The 15627-nt window shown below is 43.0% G+C and overlaps 2 protein-coding genes across 7 annotated transcripts in view; one reads left to right on the forward strand and one right to left on the reverse strand.

The window, feature by feature from the left end:
* THRB (thyroid hormone receptor beta) overlaps positions 1-14298 on the reverse strand; it is a 372214-nt gene extending 357916 nt beyond the window's left edge. For 2 of the 6 annotated variants that reach the window (XM_046003099.1, XM_046003096.1), the window contains exon 1: positions 13809-13887. The gene's annotated coding sequence lies outside the window, so the exon portion shown is untranslated. Of the gene's footprint in view, positions 1-13324; positions 13596-13808; positions 13888-13916; positions 13941-14253 lie in introns of those variants that run through there. The other 4 variants (XM_046003102.1, XM_046003101.1, XM_046003097.1 and 1 more) reach the window with 4 other exon arrangements.
* On the forward strand, positions 13361-14997 carry LOC123940054 (proline-rich protein 36-like). The gene is made up of 3 exons (XM_046002346.1): positions 13361-13591; positions 13733-13968; positions 14100-14997. The coding sequence occupies exons 1-3, from the start codon at positions 13361-13363 to the stop codon at positions 14995-14997; spliced, it is 1365 nt and encodes a 454-aa protein (XP_045858302.1).
* The last annotated feature ends 630 nt before the right edge of the window (positions 14998-15627 follow it).

Here is a 15627-nt window from a genome sequence, read left to right on the forward strand (position 1 = left end):
TTCCTCTGATAAAAGAGCTGGGTCTTCTGTTTTTAGAGGGACTGATTTTTCCATCCTTAAGGTCCTGAGCACAGAATCATTGGGTTCCTCTGAGCAGCAGGCGCTGGTCCCACTTCTTTCAGACCATCAGAAACACAACTCCAGGCACATTCCTTTCTCTCCCATTGAGAGAATAAACAAAACCACATCTTTTGCTTCAGGAGGGAAAGAAAAGCAAACATATGCCCTATGAGTTTCAGATGCCCCTAAAGTCAAACTTCGGCAAGAACTCAACTAAGTAGCAACACTTGACTCTTAGAAGGGGGTCTTACTCTAGCACTGGGAAGAGGCAGAGATGAAGACCAACCACCGCCATGGTTCAAACGGAACTTTAATGAATCACTGGTGGGGATTTACAACCACAAAATAACAAAAATGAAACAGTTAACAGTTATTTCAAAACCCTTCTAGACAAAGAAGAGAAGTGAATTGTAAACCGGTTCAGGGCAGTGTTAAATCATTTATCTTCCCTGTAATGGGAACTCCGAGACACTAAGATCCTAAGAAACAGAAAAAGTCTACACAAAAGCTAGGTGTTGTGAAAAATGCCACCATAGCAACACGTCCAAGAGTCGTGACTCAGAATGTTGCCCCATAGAAACTCGAACCCATCACCCAAGGAAGTCCTCGTTGTTATACAAGTTGAAGAATCAGGCTGCCAAGTTCTGGGTCTATCTACAGTAAGCCATTCTTAAGGGCTTTTCTTTACAAACCCTCAGAAGCCACTCTTCTTGGATTGTGGGTTTTTGCTGGGTTTCATTTTTGCAGAGAGCATCTACTTCGTGGCCCTGATTTCTTGTCAACTTAGTTGAAGAGATGGGAAGATCTTCTGTCTCAGTTCTTATGTGTGGATAGTTTTCTTTCTTTCTTTCTTTCTTTCTTTCTTTCTTTCTTTCTTTCTTTCTTTCTTTCTTTTAAAGGAAAAGGAAAAAGGACAGCAGAGCTTTTTCCTGCCGGACAACCTATTCCCTTATTTATAATGCAGGACAGCAGGGCCTTGTAAGTGTATATTCTGGTTCATCTGAGGACACACGGTTGTTCATTTTAAAATTAGATTCATCCTGATTATATGAAAACAGCCTACGTGTGGTTGGTCAAAACAGCAAGAAAGCATTACTCAGCACCCACTTTCTGGGCCTACTTTCTAGACTCCACTAAACTTGTTCAACACACAGTCCCTGCCCTCTTGGAACTTGAAATCTGGCAAAGAAATATCTATTTCATTGACTGATTTGAGGTTTGGACACTGCACAGTGAAGAAATAAATATAGTAATTGACTAACTATGTAATATTACCTTGGACAAAGGGGTGAGAAAACCTGTCATTGAAATGGCATGTTTGAAGCAGGGCAGAACTAGAAAGAACTGAGATCTCAATCCTAATTAATCAGGGCAGGATTTGGGGAGCTCCTCAAATGAAGGATTTGGGGAAGCTGGGTTAAAACAGAAGCAGGGAAAAATAGGTAATGGATTTTAAGTGAAGACGTTTGAATGTGAACAGTAGAAAAGTATTAGCATAAAAAAGGGGTGTAGCAGCGATGAAAAAAGGAAGTGAGGTACTCAGCTTATACATCATAGTGACTACAAGCAGGGGAGTCAAATGTGTATTCAAGCGTTTGGAGTCTTGGGCAGGTAGCTGAACATCTGTTATTCTTACTTTCCTCCAAAACTGAGGGTTCAGTAACTTTAACGATTGACCATAGAACATATCTCTTAATATTGAAAAATGCTAGGTCGTCTATAAAAGGAAGACTGTACCAATAAACTAAACATAGAATAATTAATGATGCAAAATGATTCCAGAAACTCAGACGTTAACTGCTGGGTCTCTTTCTTTGATTTCCTGCCTTTTGGACATCAGTGCTCTAGATCTCCAGGATACAGGTTTACTGAATGCAATTGATTTTACAATTTTTGCGGTAATAAAATGATAAAATTATTTTCCACATATTGAGCACTATGTCCTGGCAAAGTGGTTAATAATCATGATCTCACATGATCTCTTCCACGATGCTATAGTGTAAGTGCTAGGATTCTTTCCACTGCACAGATAGCATGACTGAAGTTCAAAGCAGTTAAGTAGCTTGCAGGAGAGACCATCAGCTAGAAGGGGGAAAGCCAGATATTCAACTCAACACCTGTGTGGATGTCCAGCACCCCACATCCTGATCTCTCTCCAGTGTCTCAGCCCTCAACCAATCCAGTACCCAGGACCCTCAGTTCTCCCCTCTTCACAAACACTTGGCCAAAAGAAGTGTGGGGTGGGGGGCGAGGCAGAGAATTTCCTCTCCCTGCTCTGTGATGGGACTTTAGAATGAGATATCACGGGCATCCACACTGTGAATCACCCGGACCCCAGAGACCCCGGTGATGGGCCAGTAACAAGTCAGGGATTATTGAGAGAATTATTTCTTCCCTCTTATGGAATATCAAGAATTAATTAGCTGGATTCTGTACCTGAGAAGCATTTATCAGGATTAACTTTTTAATAATGCAAAATTTAATTTTCGAAAGCACTGCAAAATACTTTATAAAAATAGGCTTGTGGAGTTGAAGACAACCCTACCCAGGCTAATTTAAAAGGATACAATTACTTCTTTTTCTTTCACATGTCCTCAGCATGACACTTCTTATCACTGGTTAGCCTTATTTCTTAATAATCCAAGATGTATGTGTGCTTTGCATTTCCTTACTTCTTAGAATAAGACGCTTTAATCATAATTAAATAATAAGGTTTCCAGAAAGGTAAAATATGCATAGTTAGAAGGAAAAGCCTTCTTTGTTCTTTTCACTTACCTCACCTTTATTATTCATGCCCCTCTTACATTTCCTTCAGGAGAGGCACTTCTATAGAACACGCTGAATATTTGATAAAGCCCGTTTGTAATTTGGGAAGAAAACAAGCAAACACCCCTTTTGTCTAAAAAAAGAGGGGTCCCCATTGTAGTCAGCAACAATAAGTAGGATAAATACTAGGAAAATCGGTATTTTTAGTCAAGATATTATGTAATGAGTCATTTATTTAAACAGTCTGAAGTTCTGTAAAATGATTCCAGGAAAATGGCTTCAGTACCTCTGTCAACACATCAAGAATCAGCTCTGGCCTCTGTTTCCTGATATCTCTACTCTGAATTTTGGTTTCCTTTAGAGAATCAGCGCTCTAATCCTGTGCCAGTACTATCAGGATTGATCAGCAAACTCCCAAGACTATGCGCATATTATGATCCACATAAATCTACCAAGGCAATAAAAATGATGGTCAAAGACTACAAGGAAAAATCAGGTCCAGCAAGTTTAAAGATGACCCCACACGAATAAGAGGGAAGTGAGGAAAGAGAATTAGGTCAGACAGGAGGATGGTATTGTACCAAAGATAAGAAATGGGTTACCTCATGGCCGTCAAGATGTTTTCGTCACTGGTCAGTGCCTCCAGAAGTAACAAGCCAGTGATGTGATACGATGAAGGCCAGATGAGAATTCAAAAACCGAGTAGCACAGTGTGGAGAAGACAGTTCCCTGACCACCAAGGACTTCCTGCTCCTCTTTTGCCGCTCTAGAGTCATCAGTGGACAGCGGTTGTAAAGCTGGGACTATGGATCCTGCTTCATTTAGGTGGAGACACACAAATTTGTTCTCACCACTGGAATCTGAAATGGTTTTGTGTCTCTGTCAAGCCATGGTAGTGAAGAAGCCAATGTACTTCACTCTCTCATTCCCTCCCAGGGGTCTGATGCAAGGAAGACATGATCGTGGCAGCCATGAGTGGAAGGAGGAGCCCAGGACCAAAGGAACTGAGACTCCCCCGAATGGCTGTGGAGCACAGCCACCAGTCAGGAAGAGCAGTTTTCAACAGCACAGGAGTGAAAAATAAACTGTTTTAGCCACTGTGCATTCTTTGTTTCAAAGTGAAGTGTTTTCCTAGCCTATATGTGTGGCAAAATTTAAAAAAAAAAAAAAAAAAAAAAGGAAAGTTTCTCAATCACTCGAAATAATGCAGATAATTTATTTTTGTATGGAATTGGGTAAAACGCATTTTTCAGGCCTAAAGTCATATTATCCAATTATAGCAGCTACTAGCCAACTCGAAATATGACTAGTTAAAGTTGAAATGTGTTGCAAGTGTAAAGTACACACCAAATATTGAAGATTTAATACAAAAAAGTAAAACAGTTCATTAATATTTTTGTATTGATTACAAATTAGTAATAATTTTAATATATCAGGTGAAATAAATATATTATTGAAATTGAATCCACTGGTTGCTTTTATTTATTTGTAATGTGACTATAATAAAATTTCAAACCACATATGTGGCTCACATTATATTTCTATTGTATTCTTGCCAGGCTAGTAGGGGTTAGCAAACTACAACCCATCTTCTGTTTTTGTAAATACGGTTATTGGTACACAGACGTGACCATTTATTCACATACTATCTACAGCTGCTTTCACACTATGACAGCTGAGTTGAGTAGTCTCAGTGGAGATTGTATGTCCTGAAAAACTGAAAATACTATATGGCCACTATAGAAAATGTTTGCCAGCCTCTGCACTAAAGGATAACTTTGAGATTACCTAACTTATCCAGATAAATTTTACTGTTTTATGACTAAGAAAATTAAAGCACAGATAAGTGAAGAGACTTGTCCAAAATGGCTTTATTCTCAATTTGGTAGTATTTCCATAATGTCCCATTCATTCGTTCATCCATTTATCTTCTCTATCCATTTTTAAGTTTCATCATTAAAGAAATAAAATCCCTATCACTCAGAAAATCAATACGTAATACAAAATAATGAATTCGAACACAACAATATCAATAATTCAATGCAGTTATGTAAAAGTACGTTTCTGTCTGACTGGGAACTGTAGGCATACGTATACAATAGCAGAGGAACCCTCGAGTAATATTCAGCTATGAATAGGCTGTGAGATGGTCTTTAAATTAAGCTTTATTTGAAAACATTCTAAAGAGAATCTATCATGTAATCTGCTTTCAAATTAAACTTGAAATTCTCCCAAATGTAGAGCCATCTTGCTAAAAATATTCATTATTGGAATTAACTTAGAAAAATTTTGCCACATCTTGGAAAAAGTGAAATCTGTTCCCAAAGACATCTCGGCAACATATAACTGTCTCGGTTCTGACAGCCTTCATCTCTCAGTGGATTATTCCAAGAGTCTCTAACTGGGCTCATCATTTCCGGTCTCTCTCCCATTTAAGACCTATCCCAAAGAGCACTTCTAAAATAAAAATCTGACTTGCGGAACATTCTTTGTTCTCTTCATGCTATTAAAATAAAGCCTATCTTCCTTACTTCCTTACTCTGTCTTCCTTACTGCCCAAAAAAGTCTCCACCATGTGACTCCTACCTGTTCCAACAACCTCATTTATTGTCCATTGAGCATCAGTCAGATCTGGCTCCCTGTAGTCTTACTCTATCTTCCTTACTGGCCAAAAAAGTCTCCACCATGTGACTCCTACCTGTTCCAACAACCTCATTTATTGTCCATTGAGCATCAGTCAGATCTGGCTCCCTGTAGTTTCCCAAAGGGTTCACACTTTTACCCCACTTCATATGTTGGTGAATGGTGTTCTTATTGCCTAGAACTCACCCCACTCCCAGCTCTGGGTTCTCACTGCACATTTTACTTATTCCATCACAGAACTTATTAATATTATAATAGCCTGTTGAAGTATTAATTCTAGGTCAATACAGTAGCTAATATTAGGAACACTTAACTTTGGGTCAAATGCTACCTGATCCTATTTAATGAGAAACTGAGTACATGCAACAAAGCCAGGTAAAACCAGGCTTTGAATGCACACATTCCCACTCCACAGACCTGGTTCTTTACTCTACACCCGTGGTTTGTAGGAGGGGTGATTTTTGCCTCCCACGAGACATTTGGCAATATCTGGAGACACTTTTGATAACTGCAACTGGGGTGTGGGGGAGCTATTGACATCTAGTGGGTAGAGGCCAGTGACGCCACTCAACATCCTACAATACTCTGCCATAGGGTAGCCCTCTATGGCAGAGATGATTGAGGTGGAGAAACACTGTTATACACTAAATTAACTTTTGTAGATTGCCTCAGGAATCCCTGAGCATCTCCACAGCGAGGATTTTTATCATGTGTCTTCACATTTTACCCTGTGTCTTCACACCTACCACAGAGCTGGGCACCCAGCAGATGTCCAATGCATATATGGATGGGGACTGATGGATGATGGGTAGTGGGATAGAAAGATGGAGAAATGGAAGGATGGACAGGATTAAAAAAAATAAGTTTACTCATTTTAAGGCTTGATTTTTGTGGCAACCTCAGCAAATATAAATCCAAACATATATTCTTGATTAACAGAAATGAATGCATAGAGAGTACATTCCAGGGTATGCCTTTACCTTAACAATACCTTGTGTTTATGAAACTATAGAGTGTGAGATCAAACTAAGAAGCCAAATGCCTAGGGGTTTTGTTTTGTTGTGTTGTGTTTTTGAGTTGCCTTAGAGGGACAAGATGTTTTTCAAATCCTTTCCAACTACTATACTACAGGATCAGCTGATATGTTCATCATCCCCTAGGCCATAATTGAAAGTGGTTTTAAAGATTTTTTTCCCGTGTAAGGTTTCCCTGGTTCTTTTTTTCTTTTTTTAAATTAAAGGACAAATAATACAAGAATATACAACCTTATACTTCCCTTTACTGTAGCTATAATTCAGATACAAACACATTATTCTAGATCTCTAGATGTTGGAATTGGAGTAGAAATTATAGTGAGGCTTAGGTGAAAAATTCAAAAAAGCAAACAAAACCACATATGGCAGAAATAAACCGTTCTCTGGCAGTTGTAAATTAATACATCTAAATATCAGAAATAAAGTCAAGAAAAGATTATAATATTTAAAAAGTAACAGTAATTTAGCATGATTTTTACATCATTGCAAAAACACGTCAACAGTGGTAACATGAATCAACGTGGAATACAAACTGAGAGACCTTTTTGTGTGAAAAAGCAACAAGGTTCTGCTGTGGGGGCTGATGCTGCTCCTAGGAGTGATCAGTTATTATAAAATGTAGTCAGAGCTCAAAACAAATGAGACTAATGTTTTAAACTGCAATGCTATGAGCCTCACAACCTCTTGCACTGAACTTCAGCCATTTGAGTTTTTACACACACACCTACACTCCAACACACGAAGAATATGGTGACCAAGTAAGTTTTGTTACCTGGCCTGCCTCTTGGAATTCCTAGTACAACCTAGCATAAACAAAAAAAATCTCTGAAAAATTCTTGCATTAAGTTGTTAAACTCATGATTTCCCGAACAGAATTGACCATAGAGTAACGTAAGTAACTAGTTAAATAAGTAAAATGTAAAATAAGATGAAGATTTGCCAAAATATTCAGGAATATGGACGAGGACTCAAAGTGATGACAGGGTTTTTAGCCTGGGACATCAGTGTGGCTGTGGCATTTCTCACCAGGATTTGGAAGCTGGGCCTGGGAACCACAGCTGAAGCCAGAGACAAGCACTGCCTGTTTCACTGTATGTAAGAACATGACACACACTCGTCACAGAGGCAGATTCTGCTTGCACAGACACGCAAGTTGTTGACACATTTTTGCATATCAGAGAGAAATACGAAAAAGTTGACCCAAACCCAGGAATGTCAGAATTGTGATCGTCAATCATTATTTTCTGAGCACCTATTCTGTGCAAGCATTGTTGAAATCTGAGAGGATTTCTAGAAGTATATAGAAGTATATAGTATATAGAAGTATATCTGAACCATCTTGAGAACCACTGAACAGTGTACAGCACGAGTCAGAATATCCCATGGGTTCCTGAATGTCACGATCATGCAAAATGCCACGAAAACCATGACTATCTTCTCTACTCTTCTCATCAAAAACATTCCTGAAAGTTCCAGAAGAGTCACAAAAGTGTATTTCCCAAATTAATAAGACAGACCTGCTATCAACTGGCTTTCCTTTGTCCGGGCTTTTACTTCACCCAGCTTATCACGCATGACTTTCTGAACAAGCCCCACGGAAGAGAAACCATGATGCATGGAGCCTCTCATTTGGAACTAGGAAGTTGAATGAGGAATTTAGTTTGGATCAGTCCTTTCCTAGTTGTTATCTGTTACTGTCGCTCAGCACATACACCTGTATATGTGGTACACGGTTACACTGTTGTATACACAGTACACGTTATAATATATGTTGTTATGTGTTATAGGCAGATATGTTTATGTTAGAGTCCGACTATCATGATGGAAAGGCTACAATAAGCTTCTGGGGACACAGAGTCAAGGTTCCTGGGTCTGAATTCCAGGCTCTCCTAACTTGTCATTTGGAAAAGATACCTAAGTTCACAGCAGAGCTCAGTTTCTCACTCAGTAAAAATAGTACTGCACAAGAACAGTTGCCAGTACATAAAGTCTCCAAAGTCCCTTGAAATTAGGACAGTATGGACCAAACAACACGAACACCAGCCTAGCTGTCAGTTGGCCAGATTGTTAAGAGAAGCATATGGAAATACATTATCTGTGACTCAGTGATTCGGATCCTTCCCCCTCCCCAACTTCTTAAACATCATAATTGACTAACAAATTTGGGAACTTAAGGTGAAGAGTGAACGTCCTTAATCAGAGATTCACTGGCATAAATATATTCAATCCCACACCGCTTGGATACCAAGGGAATTCTGGTGGAATCTCACTGCAATTTACATGAATTCACATAGGCTAGAGAAACCACAAAACATCACCTCCTCAGATGAAAATAACTTGATTTTGTCTAGGGGGCCCTATGAGGGTGCCCAATGGGCATACCTATTCTATCACAGTGGAGACCATTTCATGATCCCATTGTATTAATACATGCATATTGTCTTACAGGTCACTAGGCTGCACACTGACCTGCAAAATGACTAGAGGAACCAGACACATAGTAGGTACACAAATTTTTGTAGACTGAATGAGAAATCAAGTCAAATAATCAAAATTACTGTAAATAAAGCAAGGAGTTAATTTGCCATCCTTTGCTCAACTAGTTCAGACACTAGAACAAGCCCTTCTAGCTGTGATACAGACATATAATTCAATCCAGGCAATGAACATTCATCTTGGGCAAAAGGAAGTCCAAAGATGACACTTTAATACCAATATCAGAGGAGACAGAGAAGCACCACCCCTTTTCCCTCTCCCACTCAGTCTTCCAACAAGTGTTTCCCTGTGCCCATGTGTCCAAGTCTTTGCTAGGTGCTGGGGAGTCAAGGATGAATAAACCCATAGTCTTTCGTCCCAATTTAGAGGGGGAGACAAATGGAAACAAAAACCAAACTGCTCTGCAGGGTGATAAGAGCTATAGAAACTAAAGCAAAGTGTCAAGATCACCTGTTCAGAGGGTTTATGGCCATAGGGTCATTTTCAAGTACCTGGCTGTCCTGTCCTCTCAGATTGCTCTTGTCAAAAGCTGGCTGAGACACTGGATATTTGAGAAAGTCGGCCTAAAGAACATGTTAACCATTCATTCCTCTAGGTTCTCTGAGCTCTATTTTTGCACTGGGGACAATTGCCAGAATCTCCACTGCTGAACCACAGTAGCTCAGGCTCCTAAAGACAAACTCCCACGGGCTTTCTTTTCATCGTTATGCCTTATGCATTTTTTATTCTCATAAAAGATGACCAAATACTTCATTTTCTGTAGAACTGAAGTTCAAGTACTGGTCATCCCATGATTTGATATTTTGTGGAACTATATACTAGTTGCCAGACCCCATAGTAAGCCCTCTACAAATGTTACATGATGTAGCCTTACAACTTTAACGCATACCTACCATTTCTGGACCCTGTTTTTTTCCTGCTAACTTGGCCACTGCGAAGCTCAGAGCTTAGCAATATTCCAAAGCAATAAACACTTAGGATTTCAGTTTAATTATCTTTACCCCTGTATAAAATTTTGATCTTTCTTCCCCTATCATTTTACCAATGTCATCATTTTGTGGGATTTTTTAACTATGCATTTTTGCAGACACATTTCTGAAAGTCCCTACTCTATAAACAAAAACAAATTACTATAATCACCCATTGTAATTTCATTTTTGTCTCAATTGTCAAAAGAGTTCCCATGAATAGCTCATTTGGAGATGACCATTTGGGTATCACACCTTGGTCACTTGAAAATTCAGATAATGCGGTATTTCCCACAATCATCTGCTTCAGAGTCTGTTTATGGAAGTGTGAAAAGAGGCCAAAGGGAAAGGTTGAATGACTTTACTTACAACACCCACTCACCAGCAGGTTATTTTCAAATCTACCCCTAAGGGCCCTTTCAGTCTTGTAGTACACCCGGACAGTCCCATTTTGCCCCTGCCCCAACTGCTACTTTTGTAGAGCAACTATACCACAATAGGCCCTTGGTCCCCTTAGGCTGCCAAGGCCAGAGGCACTGCCCGAACCTGCTGAGGGAGAAGGCACTGCTATCATCAGTGATGTTTGTTCCCTGGAATTTCACTCTTAGCACTGACAATGCCTCTGGAACTCATAAAGATTCTGTTGATCCCCAGGGAGTTGAAGGTCAATGTCTTCAGGGAGTCAAGGTAAAGTGTAAGACAAACTGCTGCAGAGGATTTCTGTGCACTCCAGGCAAATGACCCCAGGAAGAACATGCAGAAATAACTCACAGCATTGTCACTATCTAGAATGGGACTACCTTTCATCTCAGAAAATAAAGGGGGCAGGGGAGACAGAGATAAAGACTGAACCATATATACAGGACACACAGACATATACAGGCACAGGTCTTGACATACCCAGTTGGTACCCACTTAGGATGCTTAGTCAGGTATTTTTAAGAATACTTTTGGGCACAACCATTCATTTATTTAACAAAGATTTCTCCAGCTCTGTGTGCCAAGCACTGTGTAAGATGCTGGAGAAACAAGAGTTAAAGAGGAAGTCAAGCCTCTTTCTTGTGGACTCTAGATTCTAGACAGGGGGATAGGTCTTCAACAAGTACCAACTGAAATGGCAATTCAGATTGCAAATAAGATCAAGGAAGGAGGAAAAAAAAGAAAGAAAAAGAAATAAACTAAAAACAGTATGATGATTCTAAGAAGGAATGAGGGACTGCCCTTGCTGATGTGGTCATGGAAGGGCTTTTTAAGAAGGTGACACAAAATCTTACACTATAATGACAAAAAGGAGCTAAAGAAACCAATCACCCCTACTCAGATTTCCATCAAAAAGATGAGCTTACTAAAAAAACTCCAAAAAACAAACTTGCAATCCCATTTGTGCCTCCACACATGCCATCCTTCAAACAACTGCAAAAATAGCAGGAAAGAAAAGGAATCCACAGCTTTCTCTTCTCCTAAGGAAATTTTAAGAAATCACCTTTTCCCAAAAGTGCTAGATTAAAAAGAAGTTGTCTTAGTTTGTTACGACGGCAGAATAAAGAATCTAAAAGGGGAGAAGTGGAATGTTTATCCCTCTTGTAAATTCAGTTACTCCATAATACAATATTCCAATGTCAATAAAATTATGCCTTTGCATTATAATGCCAATAGGAATTGCTTCATTAAAATAATAGTTCTATGGCTAAATTTAGTAGCACTTACTCTCACTCACTAAAAAAGAAAAACAAATCATATCTACTACCAGATGGTCCCACTTCCAATATATATCAAACTTTGACATCCATTAAAAATAAGATTCTGATAGTATCAGTTTAACATGTGCAAATAATAAATGATTGTTCATCAATGCCTCCCCATGTAGTACCCCAGACAAATCACTTACTACTGAATTTCTGTTAGCCTCAATTAAAACCCTTACCAACTGGCATGAAAACTCCTAAAAACATCCACTGTTCAAAAACCTTTCTTTTTTTTAAATTTTTTATTTTTTATTAACATATAATGTATTATTAGTCCCGTACAGGTCTGTGATCGCCAGGTTTACACACTTCACAGCACTCACCATAGCACATACCTTCCCCAAAGTCCATAACCCAACCAGCCTCTCCCTCCCCTTTTTCCCCCTCCCATGCCCCAGCCCTCAGTTTGCAAAAACCTTTCTCTTTAATGTTTCTTAGTCCCTGACTTGTTTCAGAATAAGAAAAGTAAGCAGAAGTGAATTAGGGAGCAGATCAGTCACTGTGAATTTTCAGAATGAATCATGGAATATTTTGACTAAAATGCAATTTTTATTACTTTTTAATCCAGTACGTGCTACATAGTATTAAAATGCAATAAGCATACTAAACTAAAATAGAGCCAAATAGTGTAAAGATAGTGCTCAACAGGTCTACATGATCCAATACATTTACCATTATAAACTGCTGTGCTCTATCATTAACACACTGTCCAAGGAACGCTTCAATTTTTGAACTTCAAAACTGGTCTTTAAAACTGCATCTCACTAGAACCTAAGACCAGTAACAGGCTAACAGGAAGACTTTGTTTCAAATTTATTTACCAATGATTAGGCAGTGTTTGAATCTTCACAAATTTTAAACGTGTGGAGAGGGGAGGGTGGAGAGTCTGAACTCGTTTGTTCAGGTAAACTCTTTCCTCTTTTTTTGACTCAGTTTATGAATTGTTAAGCGTCCAGACCCTCTCTGTAAAATTTCCTATTTGTGGAAAATTATACATTTAACCTTTAGTAAATTAAAAAAAACAACAACAACAACAACCATGCTTCCCTCCTCCCCCCAACAAATCGGAAGGCTTAAGAATTAGCACTAATATTAATCCAACAATGGATTAATATCCATTAATTATCCAACAATATCCAACAATTATCATTGGGAAATCATCCTCCAAAATGACAACCGCAGCTAAGAAGACGCGATCTATATTGGGGGTAAAAAACCAAAACCCAAAAAAACAGAAAACCTCCACCAGTTTAGTCCTCCTCCGCAGGAGGTCGGGGGGCCGGGAGGCCGGGGCGGGGGAGAGCACAGCTGGCACAACTCCTGGTTGCCAGAACCAATTCGAGGCGACCCAGAGGAAGATGCTGCGTCAAAAGAGGAGCAAGGCAAAGAAGCGCGACCCAGGAGGCTAGCGAAATCGCCACCAAGTCCGCGAGGAGGCGGGGAGAAGCCAAGTCGCCAGGCACCGGCAACAGCGCACGCCAACATTCAGGATTATTCTCCTTTCCAAACCCCGGAGTTCCGGAGCAGGAGATAAAAGGGGGATGAGGGACCCACAGTCCCTTTAAACCGCCTCCCGCTCCGCGCCCCCCCCCCCCCGCCGGTGTCTGCCAACCTTTTCCGAACCCCCGTGTCACAGAACTTCCTCATCATGGAAACTTCCACTCGGTTCGGCGCTGAGGATGCCAAACTCCATTTCACAAGGAGCCTGTCAACAGCTGGGCTTGGGGGTTTGAGGAACGGAGCCGCGCGACTGGAGGGGGCCCCCAGCCACCCGGCTCCACCACTGCCCACGCTGGGTCTCCCGGACTGCCGCCGCGCGGTGCCGGAGCATGAGGGGCACCTCCTCCCGGACCCGGGGTGCAGAACCCGGCGGAGGCAGGTAACGCGGCGGCTGACAATCCCCCCACCCCCAACACACACACACTCGCCTGCCCGCCCGCCCGCGCGCCCAGCTTCGCCGCCCGCACCGCTCAGGTTTCCGCGACACCCCCGCCGCCAGCCTGCCCACCCTTCTGGACAGTTGGAACTGCCGCCCCCTCCTCTTTCTCCCCCTCCCCACACGCCCCCGCCTCCGCGCAGTCCTCTCGCCAAATTACCAGTGCCCTCGAGACGGTTGGGTCGAGCGCCCCTGCCCGGGGAAGGCAGCCTGCGGGCGCTTGCCCCGAGCCCGGGGAACCGAAGGTCTCCTTTCCAAGCGCACTCACATTATTCATGCAAAGTTAATCCCCGCCGCGTCACGGCCGCCCGCCCGAGGATGTGCGCCTTCCTTGGCCAAGCCCCGCAGTCTCCACCCTCCTCCGCCCCCTCCTCCCGGCGGCGGGGTCCCGGGGAGCGCAGGCGACGGGACGTCGCGCGAGTCCTGTAAAATGTCAACTCCTTGGGCGAAGAGAGGCGGCCGCCGCCAGGGCCGCGCCGGCCCTCCCCGGCCACTCCACTTTTATAGGCGTAGGAAGCAAGTGTGGTCCGGACACCCGTGTCTCCGCCTCTCCGGGCCCCCCGCGCGCCCGGCCCGCCCCGCCAGCTCCCCGGGCTCTGCCTTACTCGGGGCCCGGGGCGCCGGCTCAGCGCGGAGTCTGCGAACCGGTGACCTGGTTTCCCCTTCAGCCCTCGCGGCGGTCCCACTCGCGCGGCGGCGGCGGCCAAGAGCAAGCAAACCCCGCTCCGCCAGGGGCGCAGCGAGGAAATGGCCTCCCAGCCGCTCGCCCGGCCGCCGCGACTGTCCGGAGCCGCCCGGCTGGCACCCGACGCCAGCCGCTCGGCCCGGGGCCGGCGCTCAGAAGTGTCCGCCGCTCTGCGCTCGCGGACCCCTGCCCAGCGGCCCACGTGCACACAGCCGCGGGCCGGCCGCCTCCGCACCTGCCTCCCCAGGTTCGGGCGCTCCCTCTCCTCCCAGTCCTGGCCGTGCCCTCCACCCAGGGTGCCTTCCCAGAGTGGCAGTGTTGCTGTGGTTTGGGTGACCGCACGTCCACCCACCCGGCGGCGTGCGCACCGAGGTTCGGGTTTGGGCGTCATTCCTCTGGTAGGAGAAAAGGAAGAAATGGGGGACAAGTGACAAGAAGGCGGGGGACCTTCCAGAAGCACGGGCTTTTCTTTGCCCTGCAAGACCGGCGCGGCCCCTGCCACCACGCTCCTCCCTCTTTCTCCAACCCACTTGTGGCGCGTGTCGGGCGGGCAGAGAGCTCCGGCTCCTCCTGGGGCCTCCCACGGGCCGGGCAGTCTGGAGTTCCCTTAGGGTCACCCGACCCCCGACCCCCCACCCCCCATGATAGTTTGGAAAATACCTGACTTGCCTTTGAGCAAGACACCCCTCCGCCCCAATTATGCACATCCTGGGAGATGTGTGCAAAGTTGAGACACTCCACAGGTTCCAGAAGGGCAGCCCTATTATTTTCTTTGCCCTGAATCTGTACAAAGAAAACCCGGAAGACAAAAGTAATTTATAATATTGAAGAGTTCTGCCCCAGGCAAATATGAATTTTTTAAATGCCCCCCCTCCCTTTAGGTTGGAAGAAAATGAAGCGGGCAGCTGCATTCTGGGCTAGAAGAATGCTTGTAAAAATACTGAGTACCCAAAAAGCTAAAAACTGCAGTCGGTAGGAAGCTATAGTTGCAACAGAACTATTTTGACGACAGAGTACAATTATTTTCTCGTGGAGGATATTAAATCAGTTCCTACTTCATTATTCAATATACACATTTATTCGTACAACAATGTGATAGAGCTATAACGATTTGTATCCTCAACTGCTTGAGCAATGTATAGATGATTTATTGGAGACTTTTCCAGATTTCCAGCCGGTGACGTGATTTATTCCAGTGTCTTGTGAGCATCCCACGGAAAGGGGCGAGAAGCCACCACCCTAGCGAACAGCATTAACAACCACAACTGTCAGGAATTCGGAAACTGTTGCCTAT

The sequence above is a fragment of the Meles meles genome, chromosome 4 (genome assembly GCF_922984935.1).
Source record: "Meles meles chromosome 4, mMelMel3.1 paternal haplotype, whole genome shotgun sequence".
Taxonomy (NCBI): Eukaryota; Metazoa; Chordata; class Mammalia; order Carnivora; family Mustelidae; genus Meles; species Meles meles.